Source organism: Colius striatus, chromosome 1 (genome assembly GCF_028858725.1).
Source record: "Colius striatus isolate bColStr4 chromosome 1, bColStr4.1.hap1, whole genome shotgun sequence".
Lineage (NCBI taxonomy): Eukaryota > Metazoa > Chordata > Aves > Coliiformes > Coliidae > Colius > Colius striatus.
The window spans coordinates 60,976,897-60,994,445 of record NC_084759.1 but is presented as its reverse complement, the minus strand read 5'-3'; the positions used below and the strand labels follow the sequence as shown (position 1 = coordinate 60,994,445).

At 43.9% G+C, this 17,549-nt stretch overlaps 1 protein-coding gene across 1 annotated transcript; it reads right to left on the bottom strand.

The window, feature by feature from the left end:
- Positions 1-3,085: 3,085 nt before the first annotated feature.
- Positions 3,086-15,562, bottom strand: LOC104552440 (coagulation factor X). The gene is made up of 8 exons (XM_061996947.1): positions 15,308-15,562; positions 12,874-13,034; positions 11,368-11,392; positions 8,586-8,699; positions 7,200-7,340; positions 6,100-6,350; positions 5,255-5,372; positions 3,086-4,279 (listed from the first exon to the last, which is right to left on the bottom strand). Exons 1-8 carry the CDS (start codon positions 15,375-15,377, stop codon positions 3,732-3,734), a joined length of 1,428 nt encoding a protein of 475 aa, XP_061852931.1. The 5' UTR covers positions 15,378-15,562; the 3' UTR covers positions 3,086-3,731.
- Positions 15,563-17,549: the final 1,987 nt, after the last annotated feature.

Below are 17,549 nucleotides of genomic sequence, written 5' to 3'. Positions count from 1 at the left end.
TTGCCCATGCCTCAAGAAAGGCAAAACAACCAGAGCCAGAGCTTTGTGCCTCCTGCAAGCTGGGCAGAAGCAGGAAAGTGGCTCAGAAATAAGTAGCTCAGGGCACCAAATTCAGAGCTTGTTAAGTGTATAGCAGAGATCTTGTCTCACAGCTCTGCTAGTGCTTTAGGAAGCAAGTAAAGCATGGGGCTAATCACAAGAACGAAAAATAAGAAGGAAAAGTCAGGCTTTTTCTGGGTTAGGCCTATAAGGTATTGCACAAGGTTTTGTCTCTTTTATTCCAAAAGACTGTAGTTTGAAGTTCTTTGAGTAGGATGAAATTGATGGTCATGCTCATAGGTGAAGCCTTTGAATGCAGTGGAGCTGGTAAGCAGGTATCCTCTATAGATGAAGCAGACAGAATCCAGTCTCCATCACAGGCACCAGGCCAGACCATACTTTCCCAAGTACATCAATTTTCACTTTATTCTGGATGTTGGGGTTGGGGGTCTTTTAGCTTGTTTTGTTTGGCTCTATACCATAAGGGTAGATATTGACAGGACCCTGTGGCCTGGGCCTTGTCTATAGAAAAGAATCCTGTCAGGCAGGTCACTCGTGTCAGGGAGCAGTAAGAGGAAGGAAAACCTTGCTTGTTAGTACTGTGGCAGTGTAGCTCAACAATGTGTGATCATAACAGTGAGTCTTTGCTTGTGTTGCTCACCTGGAAGCACAGAAAACAGCAGCTAGCAAGACCTCCAGGATCACTCAGACCAGCTTACTGAGCCGACAAGGGATCAAGTCTACCTCTGTTATTCTTGGCATGTTGGCTGAGGCTTTAGTGAAGGAACCTTCTGGGAAATTGCTTCCCATTGGACACTGTGCCTGCAAAAGTGTGTTTTCCTTACATACCGTAGAATACCACAAGGAAGGTCAGCACTCTTTACTTACCATTCTTCCCTTCTTCTCTTTCTTCTCAGCAATGGATTTTCCCTGAAGGCTGAGGAAGCCTGAGCATCTCCTCCCACCATTCTTGCTAAATGTCAGCTGTTACCTAAACCAGCAGTGTTTGTTGGTATTTTGTTCCAGTACTTTGAAATCCACCAGTTTACTCAGTAGCTATGTGCTGTACTTCTTGCCTGGATTTTACAATTTATTCAAATTTAGCAATGCAAAAACTGATCTACATAAAAAGCCGTGTTCTAATTCCTTCTTTTTTTGTAGGCAGCAGAACTGGCTATGGGTTTTGAAAGAAAGCCAAGCCACAAGTTTCACTCATGTCCTCTCAGTGTGACAGAGATGCTATTATAAGACGAGGACTGAATATGAAGCCCCTGAACCTCAGACACTACCAGCACCATGGCACAGGATGAAAGGCTGTCTAGGAACCAGTTTCACTTGTAAAAGACAAATAAGCTGTGACTGCAAAGTGCAAGGACAAAGTCTCTCACACTCGGCAGAAAAATGATACTTCTAAGCACGGTCATGTTGTACATACACAAACATGGACTTTCATCACCCTCTTGCACGTCCATCTGTTAAACCAGCTCTGTGCCTGCTCTGCAGATGCTATTTGGCTTGACAAGGACCAATACATATACCTGCTTGCAAACCCCAGTTACTGTGACTGTTGCCAGAGAGAGGTCCCCCCTTAGCCGCCTCAATACCTTACACAGTGTAGTCTGAGGCCCACTTTGTTCCTCAAGCCTCACTGAAGGAGAAGAATGCATGAATACTTACATAGGCTTTGAGTAGTACCTGTATCTGAGGTTGTCCCTTTGAAAATGGATTTTTCACCCTGATGGAGCACAAGTCAGGCTGCCAGAGGGCTGACAGATTTGAACAGGAACTCAGTAGACAGGAGCACTCAGGGAACAAATGCTGCTGAACAAATGCTGAAGTAAGGCTGCTGAGGGTTTATACAAGTGGAGACCATCAAGCTGAGATAACTGTCCTCCAGTCCTTCCTACCCACATTTACTGCTGACTGCAGAAATACTTTATGGCTGTGCTGAGTTATATTTTGGGTTTGTCAACAGCACTCACTGTAAAAAACTAGCCAGTACCACTTCAAACCCTGGAAGAGGTCTGGTGTCTGGTGAAATTCAGTGTATCTCAAACGAGGGAGTGTAACAGATTGGAGGAGCCTTGGAAAGGCCATCGGCCTGGCTGAGGTTCTACAGCACGTGATGTACTGTAACAGGCTGAGTGGTCTGCATTTGTTGAGACAGAGAAAGTTAGGGAATGTAACTGCAGACTTCAATGCCTTAAATAGGGATAACAGTGAAGATGGCCAACTATTTCCCAGATGTGCCCACAGAAAGAAGATGAGGCAGCAGTCAGAAGTTGCAACAAGGAAATTTCCAACTGGACACGAGAAACTTCAGCCATGAGAGTGCTAGAGCACAGGAACAGTTTGTCCAGAGGGTAACAAAATCTCTGCCTCTTGAGGCTTTCAAAACTTGACTAGACCAGACCCTGTACAACCTGCTCTAACTTTGATGTTACCGCTGCTTTGAGCACAGGGTTGGACTAGATCACTTTCAGCTCTCCTTTCCACTGTATATTATTCTGTAACTAGGACTGAAACTGAGAAGGTTTAAAGATATACAGAGGAACACTACTTCATACACAAAAAGCCCAACAGAGTGTGGAGCTTCCAGCTGGAAACTTTACAGCATAGATCAGATCACAGTACCTGAACAGACTCAATATGGGAACTTACTGGTTGAGTTTGCCTGCCTCTAAGAAAATTAGTATCTTATCATTTATGAACTTGCAGGCCAGTGAAAGTCTTTTCATTCCTACCTTTCATTCTGATGATTCCTCCTTATCAGCCTTGTCACAAGGCAGGTGAAATACATCACATGTATTTGTTTAGTTAGGGATATTCATTCTTTTTTCACTGGCAAGTGAGATTTTGCCTTTATTTATCTGTAAGCTGACTGGAGGGAATAAATAATTATTTTTTTAAAGAACAAAAGAGAAATAATGTTTTATTTCAAATGTTGGTGTACACCAATATTGCCCCCTAGAGAAACACCCACAACCAGTACATACGATGCGAGGAGCTTTTCGATCCTCAGCCATACACACTCCAGAACATGATATAGAAAACAGTGAACATGCATATTTTATTTTTCCTGATGTAAATGTAGGTGTTCAAACGAAACTAAAGTGAAGTGCAAACCATACAAAGCAAAACCTCACTTTAATTAGCTTCTGTGGCCCAAGCATCACGTGTCAAATAGTTACTTGTGTCTCAGCTTTTACCAAGCAGGCTTCCCTTCTCCCTTAATCCTCTAAATACATCTGCAGGTAGAAGCTGAACAGCTCTAGTAATAACAAGCTCCCCACTGAGCCAGTTGGCTGTAACATGAGGATTAACTGAGGTCCCGTCCCTCCCACTTTCATCATGATTACTGCAGACTCATACTGTGTCCCAGGAGGTTCTGGTGGAAGCACTTGGGCAAACAGACAGGAATCAAAAAGGCAATATAAAAATGACCAAACAAGCAAACAAAGGACCCCACTGAACAGCCATTTTGTTAGGGGAAAGCCCCTCATTGTACAAATTCAAAACACCACCAGCAGTTGGCATACACATGCTGAAAGCCAGGAATAGAACAATAAGAAGGAGCACCATAACTTTAAGGGACCAGCTCTCAAAACAAGTGTGGCTAAAAGAAAGAGAATGAAGTTTCCATTGCAGAAACTGCACCTTGTTAGGTAATGGAAAGATCAAGAGCTACCCCGCTACAAATTATATCTCATGGCCCCTCTTACCCAGCGTAAGAACCTGGACAGTTTGGTATAGACACCGTATTTGCCTTTCTTTGCACATCCTTCTCCCCAGCTGACAATTCCAGTAACAAAGTAAGTCTCCTTATACCTGGTTACATGGGGACCTCCACTGTCTCCTTGACAAGCATCTTTTTGCTCCGTTTCATAACCGGCGCAGAACATGTTTTCTGTTATCGCAAAGTTAGTGGACTGTTTGCAAGTGGTCCTATCAACATAGGGGACTTCAAGCACTTTCAGTTTTTTGGATAGTCGTCCACCTTCAAACTCACGCCCAAAGCCACTGACCATCCCAGACCTTTGGTTCATCAAGACCTCATTGGCAAAGTCGGCCTCGGGGAGGCACGCTGCGATAACGTACTTGGAAAATGAGATGGGTTCCTTCAGCTTGATTAAGGCGATGTCATTATCGTAAGTCTCTGCAATGTATTTAGAGTGAACAAGTATTTTGTCCACCGTATGCATAGTTTCAGATTGTTCCTCCTGTTCTCTGTCCACTTCACCTGTACAAGATTATTAAAAGGGTCATTATGATGGAGAAACTAGGAACAACCTTGATGAAGAAGGAGAGTAGCATACCCATTCCTAACACTTTGCCTATGCCTTTATCAGAGAATCACAGAATCATTTTGGTTGGAAAAGACCTTTAAGATCATCGAGTCCAACCACTACCCTCACACTGCTAAGCCCACCACTAAATCATGTCCCTCAGCAACTCATCTACACGTCTTTTAAATAACTCTAGGGATGGTTACTCCACCATCTCCCTGAGCAGCCTGTGCCAGTGTTTAACAACCGTGTCGGTGGGTTACCATACAAGTAAACTGTAAAAATGAGTTGCAATGTGTTAACAGCACCCATATCAGCTTCAGTTCTGAGTTTGTGTCTGGGGAGATTTTTGTACCTGTTTATGTAAGGGTAGAAAACACTTTTCCTAAACTAAGGCAGCTTTTGAGTGGGAGCTCCTGCAGGAGCTTGAACCCGGTTTATATCAGGAAAGAGAAACTGCTCCGGGTCAAGACTAAAACAATGTAAATACAAAATTATGTTCATCTAGTATCACGCCTCAGAAGTGAAGCAGTCATGAGTTGGTCTCCTTTTCCTCTCATCAATGTGTCCTAGCTTTCCTGAATGTTCATGCAGAAAGAAGACTGTGTTTCAGAAGTGCCAGGAACTATAAGCTTTTTGAAGAAGTGCTACTCTAATGATCACAATGCTAACCAACACTTCTGGAACTTAATTTACATCCAACTAGCTGGCAAAGAAGAAAAGGATGCACCATTATCACTTTCCACATCAGCCATCTGTTATTACAAAGTAGGATTCCCACAATTAACAATAAACTATAAAGAGCAAAACAACAACAAAAAAAGTAACAACAAATAAAGTACCTCCCACAAAAGACTCAGAAGACTCACAGAGGATCAGTCTGCAACATGTGCCCAAGCATCACAGGAGTAAAATAAGTAACCACTTACCAACAACAACTTTGATTTCTTTAGATTGGTTCATGCAGTGAGCTGCAGTAAGTATAAAATTTTCACTCAGAATGGTCCCACCACAAAACTCTTCCCCTAACTCGTTTAGCAGAACAGCCTGCAAGAGTAAAAAGTGCAGAACTATGAAAAGCAGTTTAACTTCAGTGAGCTATAGAGAGGTAATTGGTTTCTCTGCACACCACATATGTGCTTATTACTGCAATACATGGTACTTTGCATCCACACATGCAGATACCACAGACTGGCATGCACTGCTAGAGAGTCTCAAACATCTTTACACGATGTAGATGTTTGTAGATGTCACCTCCCTCACGGTGTTTCGTAACGTATTTTAGGAAGAAGACAGTGACTGGCTCACCCCATCCCTTGCACATACCACCCCAAAGAATCCCTGTCCAATTTCTGCTCCTATTCTTAGTGTTCCAAATAAAGAAACTCATATTGGCTGGTACAAACTCAAGAGGAAAACTTAGATATGAAAGTGTATTTCTGAAGCAAATGCATACTTTATCTGACAGGCTCTCAGGTATATCACCTGAACAGACTGCTATCAGACAGAAGAGCACAACCTGCAAAAATGCTACTAGTAGGCCAGCCCTCTCTGGTGACAGGTTAAAAAATGGCACATAGCCTTTCATTTTAAGGCTGCAGTTTGCAGAACAGCACTTCTAAGTGCTCATGTTCCCAGAGTTCAGCTCCCTCCAGCTACACATGGTGTAATACACGGGTAATGTTCAGAAGACAAGTAGGTTAAATTGAACAAATGCACATCTGCCCTCAGAAACACGTTCTGCTCACATGCAGAGCACTAACACTAGATTTACCTGCCATGGACATTCACCAAGATGACACTCATCACCACCTACTATCCTGGTATCGACATATGGAGTCTTGCCACCAGTTTCATTGCCAGGACGGACGGTTGGGCTTTCTGTGGTAGCCAAAAAGTCCTCCTCCAAACTTGTTCCATTTGTGGGAGGCACATCTTGGTCACTAGTCACATTGCCATTATCAGCAGGTAAAATAACAGACCTTTTTTTTCTTTTCACAAGAACTTTTCCACAAGGATATTTTACTGCAAAGGTGAGAATGGCACAGTTAGAGACGGACAGAAACTCCTCAGCAACACCATCTCACAATAAATCTGTTAATGCAGCCATCCTCTTTTCAAAACACTAGCAAAAATATGCCAGATCCAACAAAGGAGGAGGACTAGATGGTTTGAAAAAGGAAAACCATTTTATAGTCCTGAAATATGTCCATAAGTTTGGACTCTGGACAGTGTTTTCAAAGTACTTAAAACTTAAAACATCATCTTCAGTTGTTTACATCTGTGTCATGTATTTGCTCTTCCTAAAACCATCTTAATAAGGAAGCTGAGTGAAGTGTTGTAGGAACACTGTGGATCACAACAGCAACATTATTAGTCATAAAGGGTATAAAAACAGTCACTATGAATATGTGGTTGACTTATCCCTCCCCTCCAGTTCGCTGAAATACAACAATAATACACAAATGTAAATAGCATTAATCATCATTATTTAATGCCATCAGTTTGGTTCACTTAAACCTAAAGCAGAAAAGTTTTTGTGAGCTGCTCTTTTAGAAGGTGTCTAAGTGTTTAAGTAACAAGACAGATAAAATTGCAACCAGGTTTTTCCTGTCAACAGCAGAGTTTGCGCCAGTAATTCAGTGAGAGGTGCCTTGCAAAGGGTTTTGAATCAGCTAGATTTTGATAAGCCCATTGCATCACCTCACAAATGGAAGGATTTGGAAATACAGCTCAGTTGGCCTCAGTGTTAAATGTACTATATAGTAGAATTCCACTATATATATAGTGGAATACTGACAGCTGAAAAGACATTCTTGAACAGTGAAACAACTCTTCCTACCATTGCTGTTCATTTCTTAAGCGGTTTCCTACCTGATGAAACACAGTGTTTGCCATCCTCTGCTAGAACATACCCTTTTGCACAGGAACACACAACATCCTTCTGTGCACTCTTTTTGATGCTGCAGAACTGCTCACAGTCACCATTGTTTATTTTGCAGTACTTTGGTATGACTATAAAAGAGATTTTAGAGAAGAACTGTAACTAAACAGTGGCTTCAGAGAAGATCTCAGCTTTCACCAAATCAAACGGGATCTGTATCTCCACCTGTAAAACAGCTGAAGCACATCTTAGTAACAACCTGAGTGGCTAACATTAGTTAATGCCTTACAAAGCCATCACATCTATGCATGGAACATACTTGCCAAGTCTGAGTGAGCCCCGTGACCATGTCTTGGTGAGCTTAAAAAAAGCAGAGACAAAATGACGGTGGGCAAATGAATAAAATACTGACAGAGAAGTCCAGATATTGGTAAATCCTCACAATATCCTCCTTCCTGTCTTTGAAAACTCAGCTCCTCATAGCTTCCCTCTGGGCTATCAATACATCACTCCACTAACATCATTAGGGTAGTAGCTATAGGCCACAGAAGTGAAACCCAGGAAGGATTTCTATGCAAGAAAAGATTCCTGGCAAAGCTGAAAACTCTCTGCATTGTGTACTGAAATTCACCTTCTTCAGTTTTTCACTGCTCTGAGCTGACCAGGGAGGCTGTACTTCTGAGCTTGGAATAAAGGCTCTTTGATATCAGTGATAAGAATCGTAAGCTTTTTAGTTTTATCACCACATTTTGAGGATTCAAACTCATGTAGAGAGGCAAATAAGAGGGCTTTATTTTTTTTAGCTGATGGAACTCTGGAGCATTTACTAACACTATCCAACTATAGTGACACCAGAGCTTTGTCTTTCTGGCACCATCCTCCAACTCATTATTGACTGGCATCCTATTCATAGAATCATAGAATGGTAGAGGTTGGAAGGGACCTTTAGAGATCACCTAGTCCAACCTCCCTGTAGAGGCAGGGTCACCTAGATCAGGTCACATAGGAACATGTCCAGGTGGGTCTTGAAGGCCTCCAAGGAAGGAGACTCCACACTCTCCCTGGGCAGCCTGTGCCAGGGCTCCCTCACCTGAACAGGGAAATAGTTTTTTCTTACATTTAAGTGGAACTCTTTGTGTTCCAGCTTCATCCCATTATCCCTTGTCCTGTTACTAGCTACTAGAGAAAAGAGGAATGTCCCAACCTCCTGACACCCACCCTTTAGATATTTATAGATGTTAATAAGATCTTCCCTCAATCTCCTATTCCATGCATTTTTCCAGGAGGCAAATAGCGCTGATTCAGAAAGAGTTAACTCTCTATGTCTCAAGTGCATGGGAAGTTCACTGCCACAGTTCTCTAAAGCAGAAACTTACCAAATTCACAGTTCTTGCCTTGATAACCATCCAAGCATGAGCAAGTGTAGGAACCAATTCCATCTTTACAATGTCCACCATAATGACAAGGATTTGAGACGCACTGGTTCCCATCTACAGAAACAAACCCAAAAACCAAATTGCTGTAAGAAAGAGTGCAAGTCTTTTCAATGAACTCTGAAGAGGTGCTAGTGCCAATGAGCAATATTTTCTTTCATCCTTCCTTTTCAAAGCATATCCTGTGAGTTACCACATTCCAGGTGGAACAAAGAGTAGAAATGCAATCTTTCCAAATGAGCAATGATTCATACACATATCCTCTGTTTTGCAATCTGGTTTTGATGGCTACTGTATGATATCACATACACAAAGCTTTTTTTTTGTAGGAAGATAAAGTAGTATATCATGGTTAGAGTGTCATCATTTATGTGTGGGCTGTAAAAGCAGACAGGACATTTCTACACTGCAACTACTGTCTAAAGATGGTAACATTTTGTCCTCTTGCATTTCCTTACAATTTCTGCATAATAACGATGACAAAACTTTTACTTCTTTAAAGGCCATGTCATCTCCTATGCATGACTTTTGTCTGCAGTGCTGTTCATTTAAAGAAACACACAGTGGCATATTAATCAGAAGAAAAACAAACCAAAATGCTTTACAGTGCTTTGATAAACTCATGTGTGCAGGTCGAATTCCTGGTTTGCACCGCTGACAGTACCAAAATGAGGTATGAGTTTGAGCTTCAAAAAATTAGCTCTTACCTCATAGTCTCCACACCTATGCCAGGATCTCCTACACTTCTGCAGTCTTTCTTCCTTTTTGTGTCCTGGACACAACTGGCTGACCTGACTGGAGGGCTCCAGCCACAAGTTATCTCATCAACTCAGATACGCATAGGTCAGCGAGGCTGCACTGTGTTTGGAGACATGTTCCACGTAGCAGCCCTTTCTTCCACCTCCACAAAGGTGTCTCATCCCTGCACTGACGCTCACTGCCACTATCTCTCCCAACTAGTGACCCACTGTAACAAATGTATCCCCATCACGTGACCTTGCTGGGCTCTTCTGCACTGTTTGATAAGAGAAACAGGATATCCAGAGAAGTGACTCTTGCATAATAAGCTGCTGCTTTAGATGACATGGTCTTCAAATGTCTGTATTTTACCACCTGCTCTGCCCCTTTTTGCAGCAGCTGGAAGAACAGCAATGCCCACAGAGGAGACAAGATACAAGAAGCTTCTCATCCTAAGGATCCAGTTTGTCATCTGCATGGTGGCTCTGGTCTGTGACCTCATCTGCTGCAGCTTTATCTGCCATGGGGAACTTCTGCTGGGCTTTGTGTACTGCCCCTACAATTCAATATCCCTTCTGTACATGCACATGGCAAAAACCAAGAGCACTCCAAATGCTGCATCTGTGTGATCACCCACAGAAGCGTTGAAGACTGATGTCAATCCTCAACAGAAGGAAGGCAAGATCACCATTTTTCCAAAACACAAACTCGAGGCTTTGCAGCACAGCTCCTGGTTCCTGCCTCCCCTGCAGTGCCAGAGTACTCCATTCTCTACTGGTCTTAGCTGAGCAGCATCCTACCACTGGAAACTGTGCTTGTTTAGTTTTTCCCCTACACTACAGTTGTCGCTGTGGTAATGAGTTTTATACCAATATTGCACAAAAGCATCGCAGAATTCCCTGCTCAAAAAGGAAGCATGAACAAATTGTCCTAGCAACATGGCTGAGAGAAGCTGTGGTTTTCAGTACTTCTGAACATCGATAAAGCATTCATGGACTGTGGTTTAAAAGGGATGAAACTGGCATTTCCACTAAGAGCACTGGAACTGATGTTCTGCTGCATGTATCCTCATGAGAAAAGGGGTTGAAATTTTCCGCTCCTGTTTGCTGCAACACTGGCACAGGCTTTTGCTTGAAATTTCAGCCCATAGCTTGCAAAGTTCATCCCCTGCTTAGAGGATTGTGAAAGTCTGCATCTTCTTCGTGGCATGTCTTCAATTCTCTGCAGACTTCAAAAGACAGAGCTGAGCTGTCTTTGTTCAACATTTTTGAGGCATTCTTCCTAACATGCAAGCTGGACACGTACTTTCAGAGGAACACATTACCAAGCACTAATACATCACAAATATGCCCCCACATATGGACACTAAAATCCAAATAAATATGACTCAGACCTTTAGAGAGAGACTAGAAAAGACTGATGGGTAGTGTCTGCTAATCTACAGGCATGTCTCCCTTGAATGCCAAATGGTTCTGTAGAAAACACACCCCACAAAATGCTCTGTAATACATCTCTTATCAACAGTCTGAAATGGAAAGTGACACGAAGTGGCAAATAAGCATGCGATACTGTTTAACAGCTTTGTGTTGGCTACGGTATTTCAATTACACCCTCATCTCATCTAGGACTCTTTGAATCTTGAATTCCCCTACTTGGGGGCTGTCCCTCTGGAGGACACCTAACCAAACACCTAGTTTCTGCTTCTCCCTGTCCTTTGCATGCAAAGGGCTGCTATCCCTTTTTAAAGAAGACAAAAGTCATCCCAGCAACTGGAGACAGCTGAACCTTGCCTTTGAATGAAGTGACTGGGTTCAGGCAACAGCAAGGCAGTAAATCAGATTACTCCTTCAGAGGAAACATAAGCTGAGGGTGCCCCACGGTGAAGAGAGGAAGCAAAGGAGAAGGAAGTGGTTACTTAAGAGGTGCATCCTTTTAACCTTGCAGTAAGGAAGCTTAATTCTCTAAACAAACACGGAGTGGTTCTTACCTACGTAGACGTTCCAGAACTCCTCCTGCAGGTAGGTATGGGAACAGGGGAATAAAAGGAGACAGTTAGATGAAAATTACTGAATTCTGCAGAAAAAAAGATTAGAGCTATTACCATTTAATAGATTAAGACCATATGATCCATCTATTTGGCCCAGCTCCACAGAAACAAGTCTCCTGCATTTTTTCAGGAACATCTAAAACTCCTTAGAGATCTCCCAGTGTGACTGACTCAGCACCAGGCACTTAATTTCTTGCACAACTATCTTTCCATCAGTTTTGACTGAATTTATTTACATTCCTGTAATGCCAAATTCTCAGTCTCCATCCTCATCCCTCTACTCCCTCAATCAGGACCTCAGAAATCCAGAGATTTAAAAACATTTTGTCCCATTTGTGTCCTTCTTTGCTCTTGCACTGAGGACAACAGGTATGCTGTCTGTACAGGACAGTCCTTTTTCAGTGACATCTGGTCACCTGGCAGAACAGGCTGTGCTGGTTCTGCTATGACCGACCAATCTTTACACTCTGAAATACGCTGGCGATGCACCTGTGATTTCTCATTCGGGTCATCTCACGGCCACTTCAAGAACTTTCTGGCTGCCCAGTAATGCTGAAGTGAAATGAACCCAGTCTTAACTTCAGTTTCAGTGACACAAAGCTATAGCCCATGTCCCAGATTCCCCTCCACCACCCAGTCACTTCATGTATCACCTTTTCTAGTGGTCCCAATCCCCATAGCTGCCCCATGTATTTAACTGCTCCATGGCTTTAACTCTGTCTTGATTTTGGGAGCAGACCTCATTTCTGTCTAAAGCTCAGCAGCCATCAGGGTAGGGCAGGTGACACAAGAGTCACATGTACAAGCTTCATTCCAATGTGGGCAATCAATTTAACATTAAGGCATATAAGAACTGTCTCCTGTACATATTCTGTCAATTCAGACACTGAAAAAGAGAGACACAAAATTATAAGCACTGCAAAGCTGCTTGAGGTAAAGTTTGTCAAGACTCTCTCATGAAGTCTCGTGTCAGCATTTGCCTTTCCAACCTTCCCATGGACTCTCCACCTAAGAACTCTTGACCAAAGGTATCACTCTCAGCTATGCCACTCAGGGTGAACATATTTCCAACATAGGCAGTATTAAAGCATTTAAGGGTTTGATGGCAATTAAACAGATCAGGACAGGTAAAAGAATGGAGGCTTTAACAGGGGCTGGCCTTGCAAGAGCTAAATGAAGACTGTTATTGTGTGTTTATCATAGAATCATAGAATGGTAGGGTTGGAAGGGACCTTTAGAGATCACCTGGTCCAACCCCCCTGAAGAAGCAGTTCAACCTAGATCAAGTCGCTTAGCAATCCCAGCCACAGTCAAAACCACCAATTATTCTTTGTGTTAAGAGATTGGGAGTAACTTGTGAGTTTTGATGACCATCTCAAAAGACCTTAGTACTCTTTTGTAAACATGAAATATAGAGATCTATGTTTCATATTAGTTCATTCTTACAGTTTTCTCTCGGTCTTCAAAGGCTTCTCTTGCTTCTTCTTTCGAGCAGCGCTCCTCAATGCATTCTCTTTCAATATTCCCTTTCTTGACTTCCTCCCAAAAAGAGTTAGCACGTTTTGTTCTTTGCAAGAACTTGTCTGCACTTTCTTTCTCGATGAACACTAGCCAATGGAGAAAATGACACAGGGGGCAGGTAATATTTAGTGGTGGTAAAAGAGTCATTAGAAATAAGTGAAACAAAATCACAACAGACCCTTTCACCACTCTACCCGTAAAAAACATTGCCTCTGAGGTTAGTTCTCACACAGAGTGATTCATCTCAGTCTCTCTCTGAGAATCAGCAACCCCAGGACAAGCTGTAGGCCCCTGAAATTCTCTATTATCTTTAATCTTGAAAATAAGGACATACAGATTTCAGCTAAGGGCTTATATTTCTGTGGCTCCTGCTCAAAACTCCAGTCTTTCCTTGAAGGCCAGGGAGACTGCATTCCTTGACTTCTTTTTAAAGCTGATCACCAGACACCACCACTGCCTGCTCCAGGGGCTCGTGGTGCAGAAACTATGTCATGTAAACTTGAGTAACCTACCTCGGAAAAGCCCATGTACAAGTTCTACTGTCCTTCAGCGCCCTGAATCCCACCACATTGCCTGAGGGTCTTCCTTCCCTCTTAACAGCACCTACGAATGCCTGTAGAAATGTTCCTGCCTTACTGATACGTGTGCAAGTAGAGCTAAGGCAGTTGCATTTTAGGATTTAACAGAGAGCAGAAGTAAACATATGTCAGCTTTAGCAGGGAACTGCAGCCTGAGGTCAGTTTGCTGAGTGACTGTATTTTTTAAAAGCTTGGTGTCACAGAAGCATAAGACTTGCTGCCTTCAAGTTCAAGCTGTTGATTTAAACTGAAGGATCAGAGGCATTAAACCCAGCTCAGCCACTTGGCTGTGTGAACAATAGAGCTACTCACCGGTGACTCGTGCACACATTACCAGAAAGGAAAAACAGAAACAACATTAGGTAAATAAATTGCCAATTACTCTGTAAAAATCACATATTTTAGGAAGGCTTGCAGTTTGCATGCTGGCATTTAATTATATTCTAAACACACAGAATTTAAAAAGGAAAAAACACTTTCCAATCACAGACTGGAATGTGGAAGACAGTGCTGCAGGTAGGAAGGACTTCAAGGCCAATTGCTTACGCTCAGCAGACAGTCTGCACGTACCTTTTGGAGCGTTCTTGATGAAGCCCAATTCATCAACAAATAAACTTGGTGATACTAATAACATACCCTAATATCCTCTGAGCAAAAACAGAAGGCACTTATTCTGCTTTCACTGAAACTGATCAGCCACAGGGAACCAAATTCTGCTGGTGCTGTTTACACTGAGCAATCCCATAGAGCCCACACATCATTTGAAGCCCTGCTTATTCCAAAAAAGGCTCCTTTCAAGAAAGGCTTACAGAAAATGCTTGTAACTTGTAGCTCAGTAACTGTTAGTTCATTCACCCACTGTCTTATTTGCCCTTAAATCCCTCTCTGCTGTGACAGGCAAGTGACAGGACGCAGCCGGTGGGGTTATCGCCTCTATACTGCTTCGCCTCTGCATCACCGGCCTCAGCGGATGTTTTTGCAGACTTGAACTAGCCAATTAGTCTTCTGAGGCTGGTTGTTCCCTTTCCCAAGCTTTCTGTCATGCTTCCTTCTTCGGAGACATCAAGGAGCAACAAGCATTGGTCAACTTGAAGTAGGACATTCCAGAAATGTGTGGAGGACCTTGTTTTAAAGCTTAAGTGGTTTGACTCACTGAAGGAAGAGTTAACTTTTGAGAGCCACTTGCCGATGCTGCTCTGAACTCGGGCATTGACCCTAGCAACACAAACTGGGGGTGGTGGGACGTGTTCCCCTCCACGACTAAGGACACCCAATCAAGCCTTAGCTAGGCTTCCCCTCACAGACGAGAGCACCTCAGGTCCTCCCGGTGCGAACGGCGTGGGAGGGCCAGCGATCCCGTTTTATCGGGGGCAAACGCGAAGGCGCTGCAGCCTGGGAAGAGCCTCGTGGGGCGGCAGCGGGACGAGGGGCTCAGGCACACCGAGGTGCCCCTCGGCAACTCCCTGCCCCAAGGCGGTGCTCGCCCGTCGGTCGGTCGCCGGGGTGGGGGCTGGGGGTTGCACAGGGGCATAAAAGCCCTTCAGCCGTTTTGGAAACCGAGTCCCTCGGGGCAGACGAGCCCCTGGGTGGCCGCTGCCGTCCCTCGCCACCTCCCACCGGCCGCGGTTGCCCCCTCCCGCGCCGGCGGGAACGGGAGGGCTCTTCTCCTCACACCCCCGAGGGATGCGAGCCCCCACCGCTTCCCGCCTGCCCCGCAAAAGCTGTGAGGAGAGTGACCCCCCCCCCCCCCCCGCCTTCCCAAAACAAAGAAGGTGCCTTACCCCCTCGTTCAGCGCGGAGCTCGCCGACCCGCGCCGCGCAGAGCACGAAGAGGAGCAGGCGGCCGGCCATGGTGGCGCGGAGTCCCCGCTGCTGCCCGCCCTGAGGGGCTGCGCCGCTGCCCACCGCACCGCACCGCTCCGCACGGGATGGCACGGACCGGACGGGACGAGACAGGACGAGAGACGAGACCTTCACCACCCCCCCGGGCGGGAAGAGACTGAAGCGGCGTTGCTTCACCCTGCCCAGAAATAGCGGAAGCGCCGGGGAAGGGGGAAAGCAGCCGCGGGATTTCTCAGCCGAAGGGACGGCCTGATTATAAGGCTCTTCTAATTTATCTCTACTTTATTTGTTTATTTTAAAAACCGAAGGAAGACCTTTTTTTTTTTTCCCCCCATTTAATTATACCTTTTATCTGAGGGGGAGGGAAAACGAATCACTACCAAGGACCAGCTGAGGCTGGCAGGTGCGTGGGGCTCAGTGCCGGACCGGGCAGGGGCAGAGCTGAGTTCCCACTCCAAAATACTCACTACCCTTGGCAGCTCCTGCCCGCCTTTTGACGGCCAGGGCTGCGTGACCTCTGCCTGGAGCTCACCGCCATCTCCCCTTTTTGGGGAGTTTTCCTTGGTTGTGCCTGCTGAGGTCTCTGTGCGCCATGTCTGGGGCATCCACAGCCTGCCATCATGTCTCCTTCATCTTCTTGGCTTGCTTAAAAGGGACATTCTATTAAAATTATACTTCAAACCCAGCTTTGTTTTCAGAAGGGCACTGTGTTGGCTGTTTGATTTGAGCATTTTACCCTTTTTCTTTACCCATTTTACAAAGTTGTTTGTAAAAGTCATCGTTTACACCAAATCATTCCAGAGAAGAAATCATCCTATGGACCATGGAAAACCCCAAACTGTTCCAGTTTGAGGGGTCTGATCTTGCAATGCTGAGTGCCTCATCCCCGAGAAAATGAGGCTTTATTTGTTGGTTGGTCCTCCTAGTCACTTCTCTCCCTGCTAATATATTCTACTGGCCTATGTGCTTTCCTTTTAGGAGTGATGAGAACATCTGGGGGATGTTTTCATACTGTAATACCTCTTGTTTCTCAGGTCTCTGGAACTTGCTGCTTTCCAAATTCAAGTCACTACTTAAATGAACAGTGTACCATTCTTCTGTCAGTAAAGCAGGTTATAGGATATCAGGTATTGCATGGTGTAGATACCATATAATGTCAATATTTCCCCCTAATAATAGATTATGGTCAATTGTAAGTGTCCTACTTGCTGATTGAGCTGATGGTCAGTATGATTTGAATGAATCCAAAGTCTAAGCTTTGCATAAGATACTTAAACTGTTTTCTAATCTGGTTAGTTTTATCTCCCTCATCTTTTCACTGTTTTCATGCATAGACTAGAAGGTAAAATTTTTAATGGTGTAGTCGATGGTGTTTTTGGAGTGCTTCAGGCTCTACCATTTATGCATTAAAACTTTAGAGAATGGTCTTTGGCCAGTGTTTTGCAGATGGACAGATAATGATCCCAGTCTGGTTTTAGATCTCAGGACAGAGAGTGTAATTTACATTATACTAGATAAGAAATGAAACCAATGTTCCCTTTCATTCGCCCTCCTCTGTATCAATGAGCATAATACCAAGGCCAAGATAAGATTAAATCAGTGGTATCCTTCACCACTCATAAATATAGGGTTAAATCTTGCACTTAAATATTGCTATTGCCTTACTGCAATAATGATTGATGCAAGAAGACTAATGTGAACTTTTTGTAGTAGATCTGTAAATGTGGAATTAACCTTTTCTCAGCTTTCTTGTCCTGGAGACTCTCTAAACAGTTTCTCCCCCTCAAATCTATTCGCTGCCACTGCAACTGTTAGAGGAAGTTACTTTAACTTAAGCCAAACAAAACACTTTTTCTATTTCTTCTGCTCTTGCATCATTATATTATAGGTCTCATCAGCATAGGAAGTTGTGAAAGCCAGAAGCATAAATGTGTACAGAAGAGATTGCACACAGTTATGGACAACAGGTTCATTCATGACTATTTAGTGTAATGCAACTTCTGGCTCAGGAAGTCTGTACATCACTGATTACCAGAAGTTTGCTGGAAGAAGGATTATGGTATGCTTGATGTGTTGCTGACAGTCTTTCTCTCAGCATCTAGCTCTGCCCCTTAGCAGAAGCAGATGCAGAACGAGAGGGACTCGGAGTCAAATTTGTTCTGGCCCATTCTGTGCTCTCTT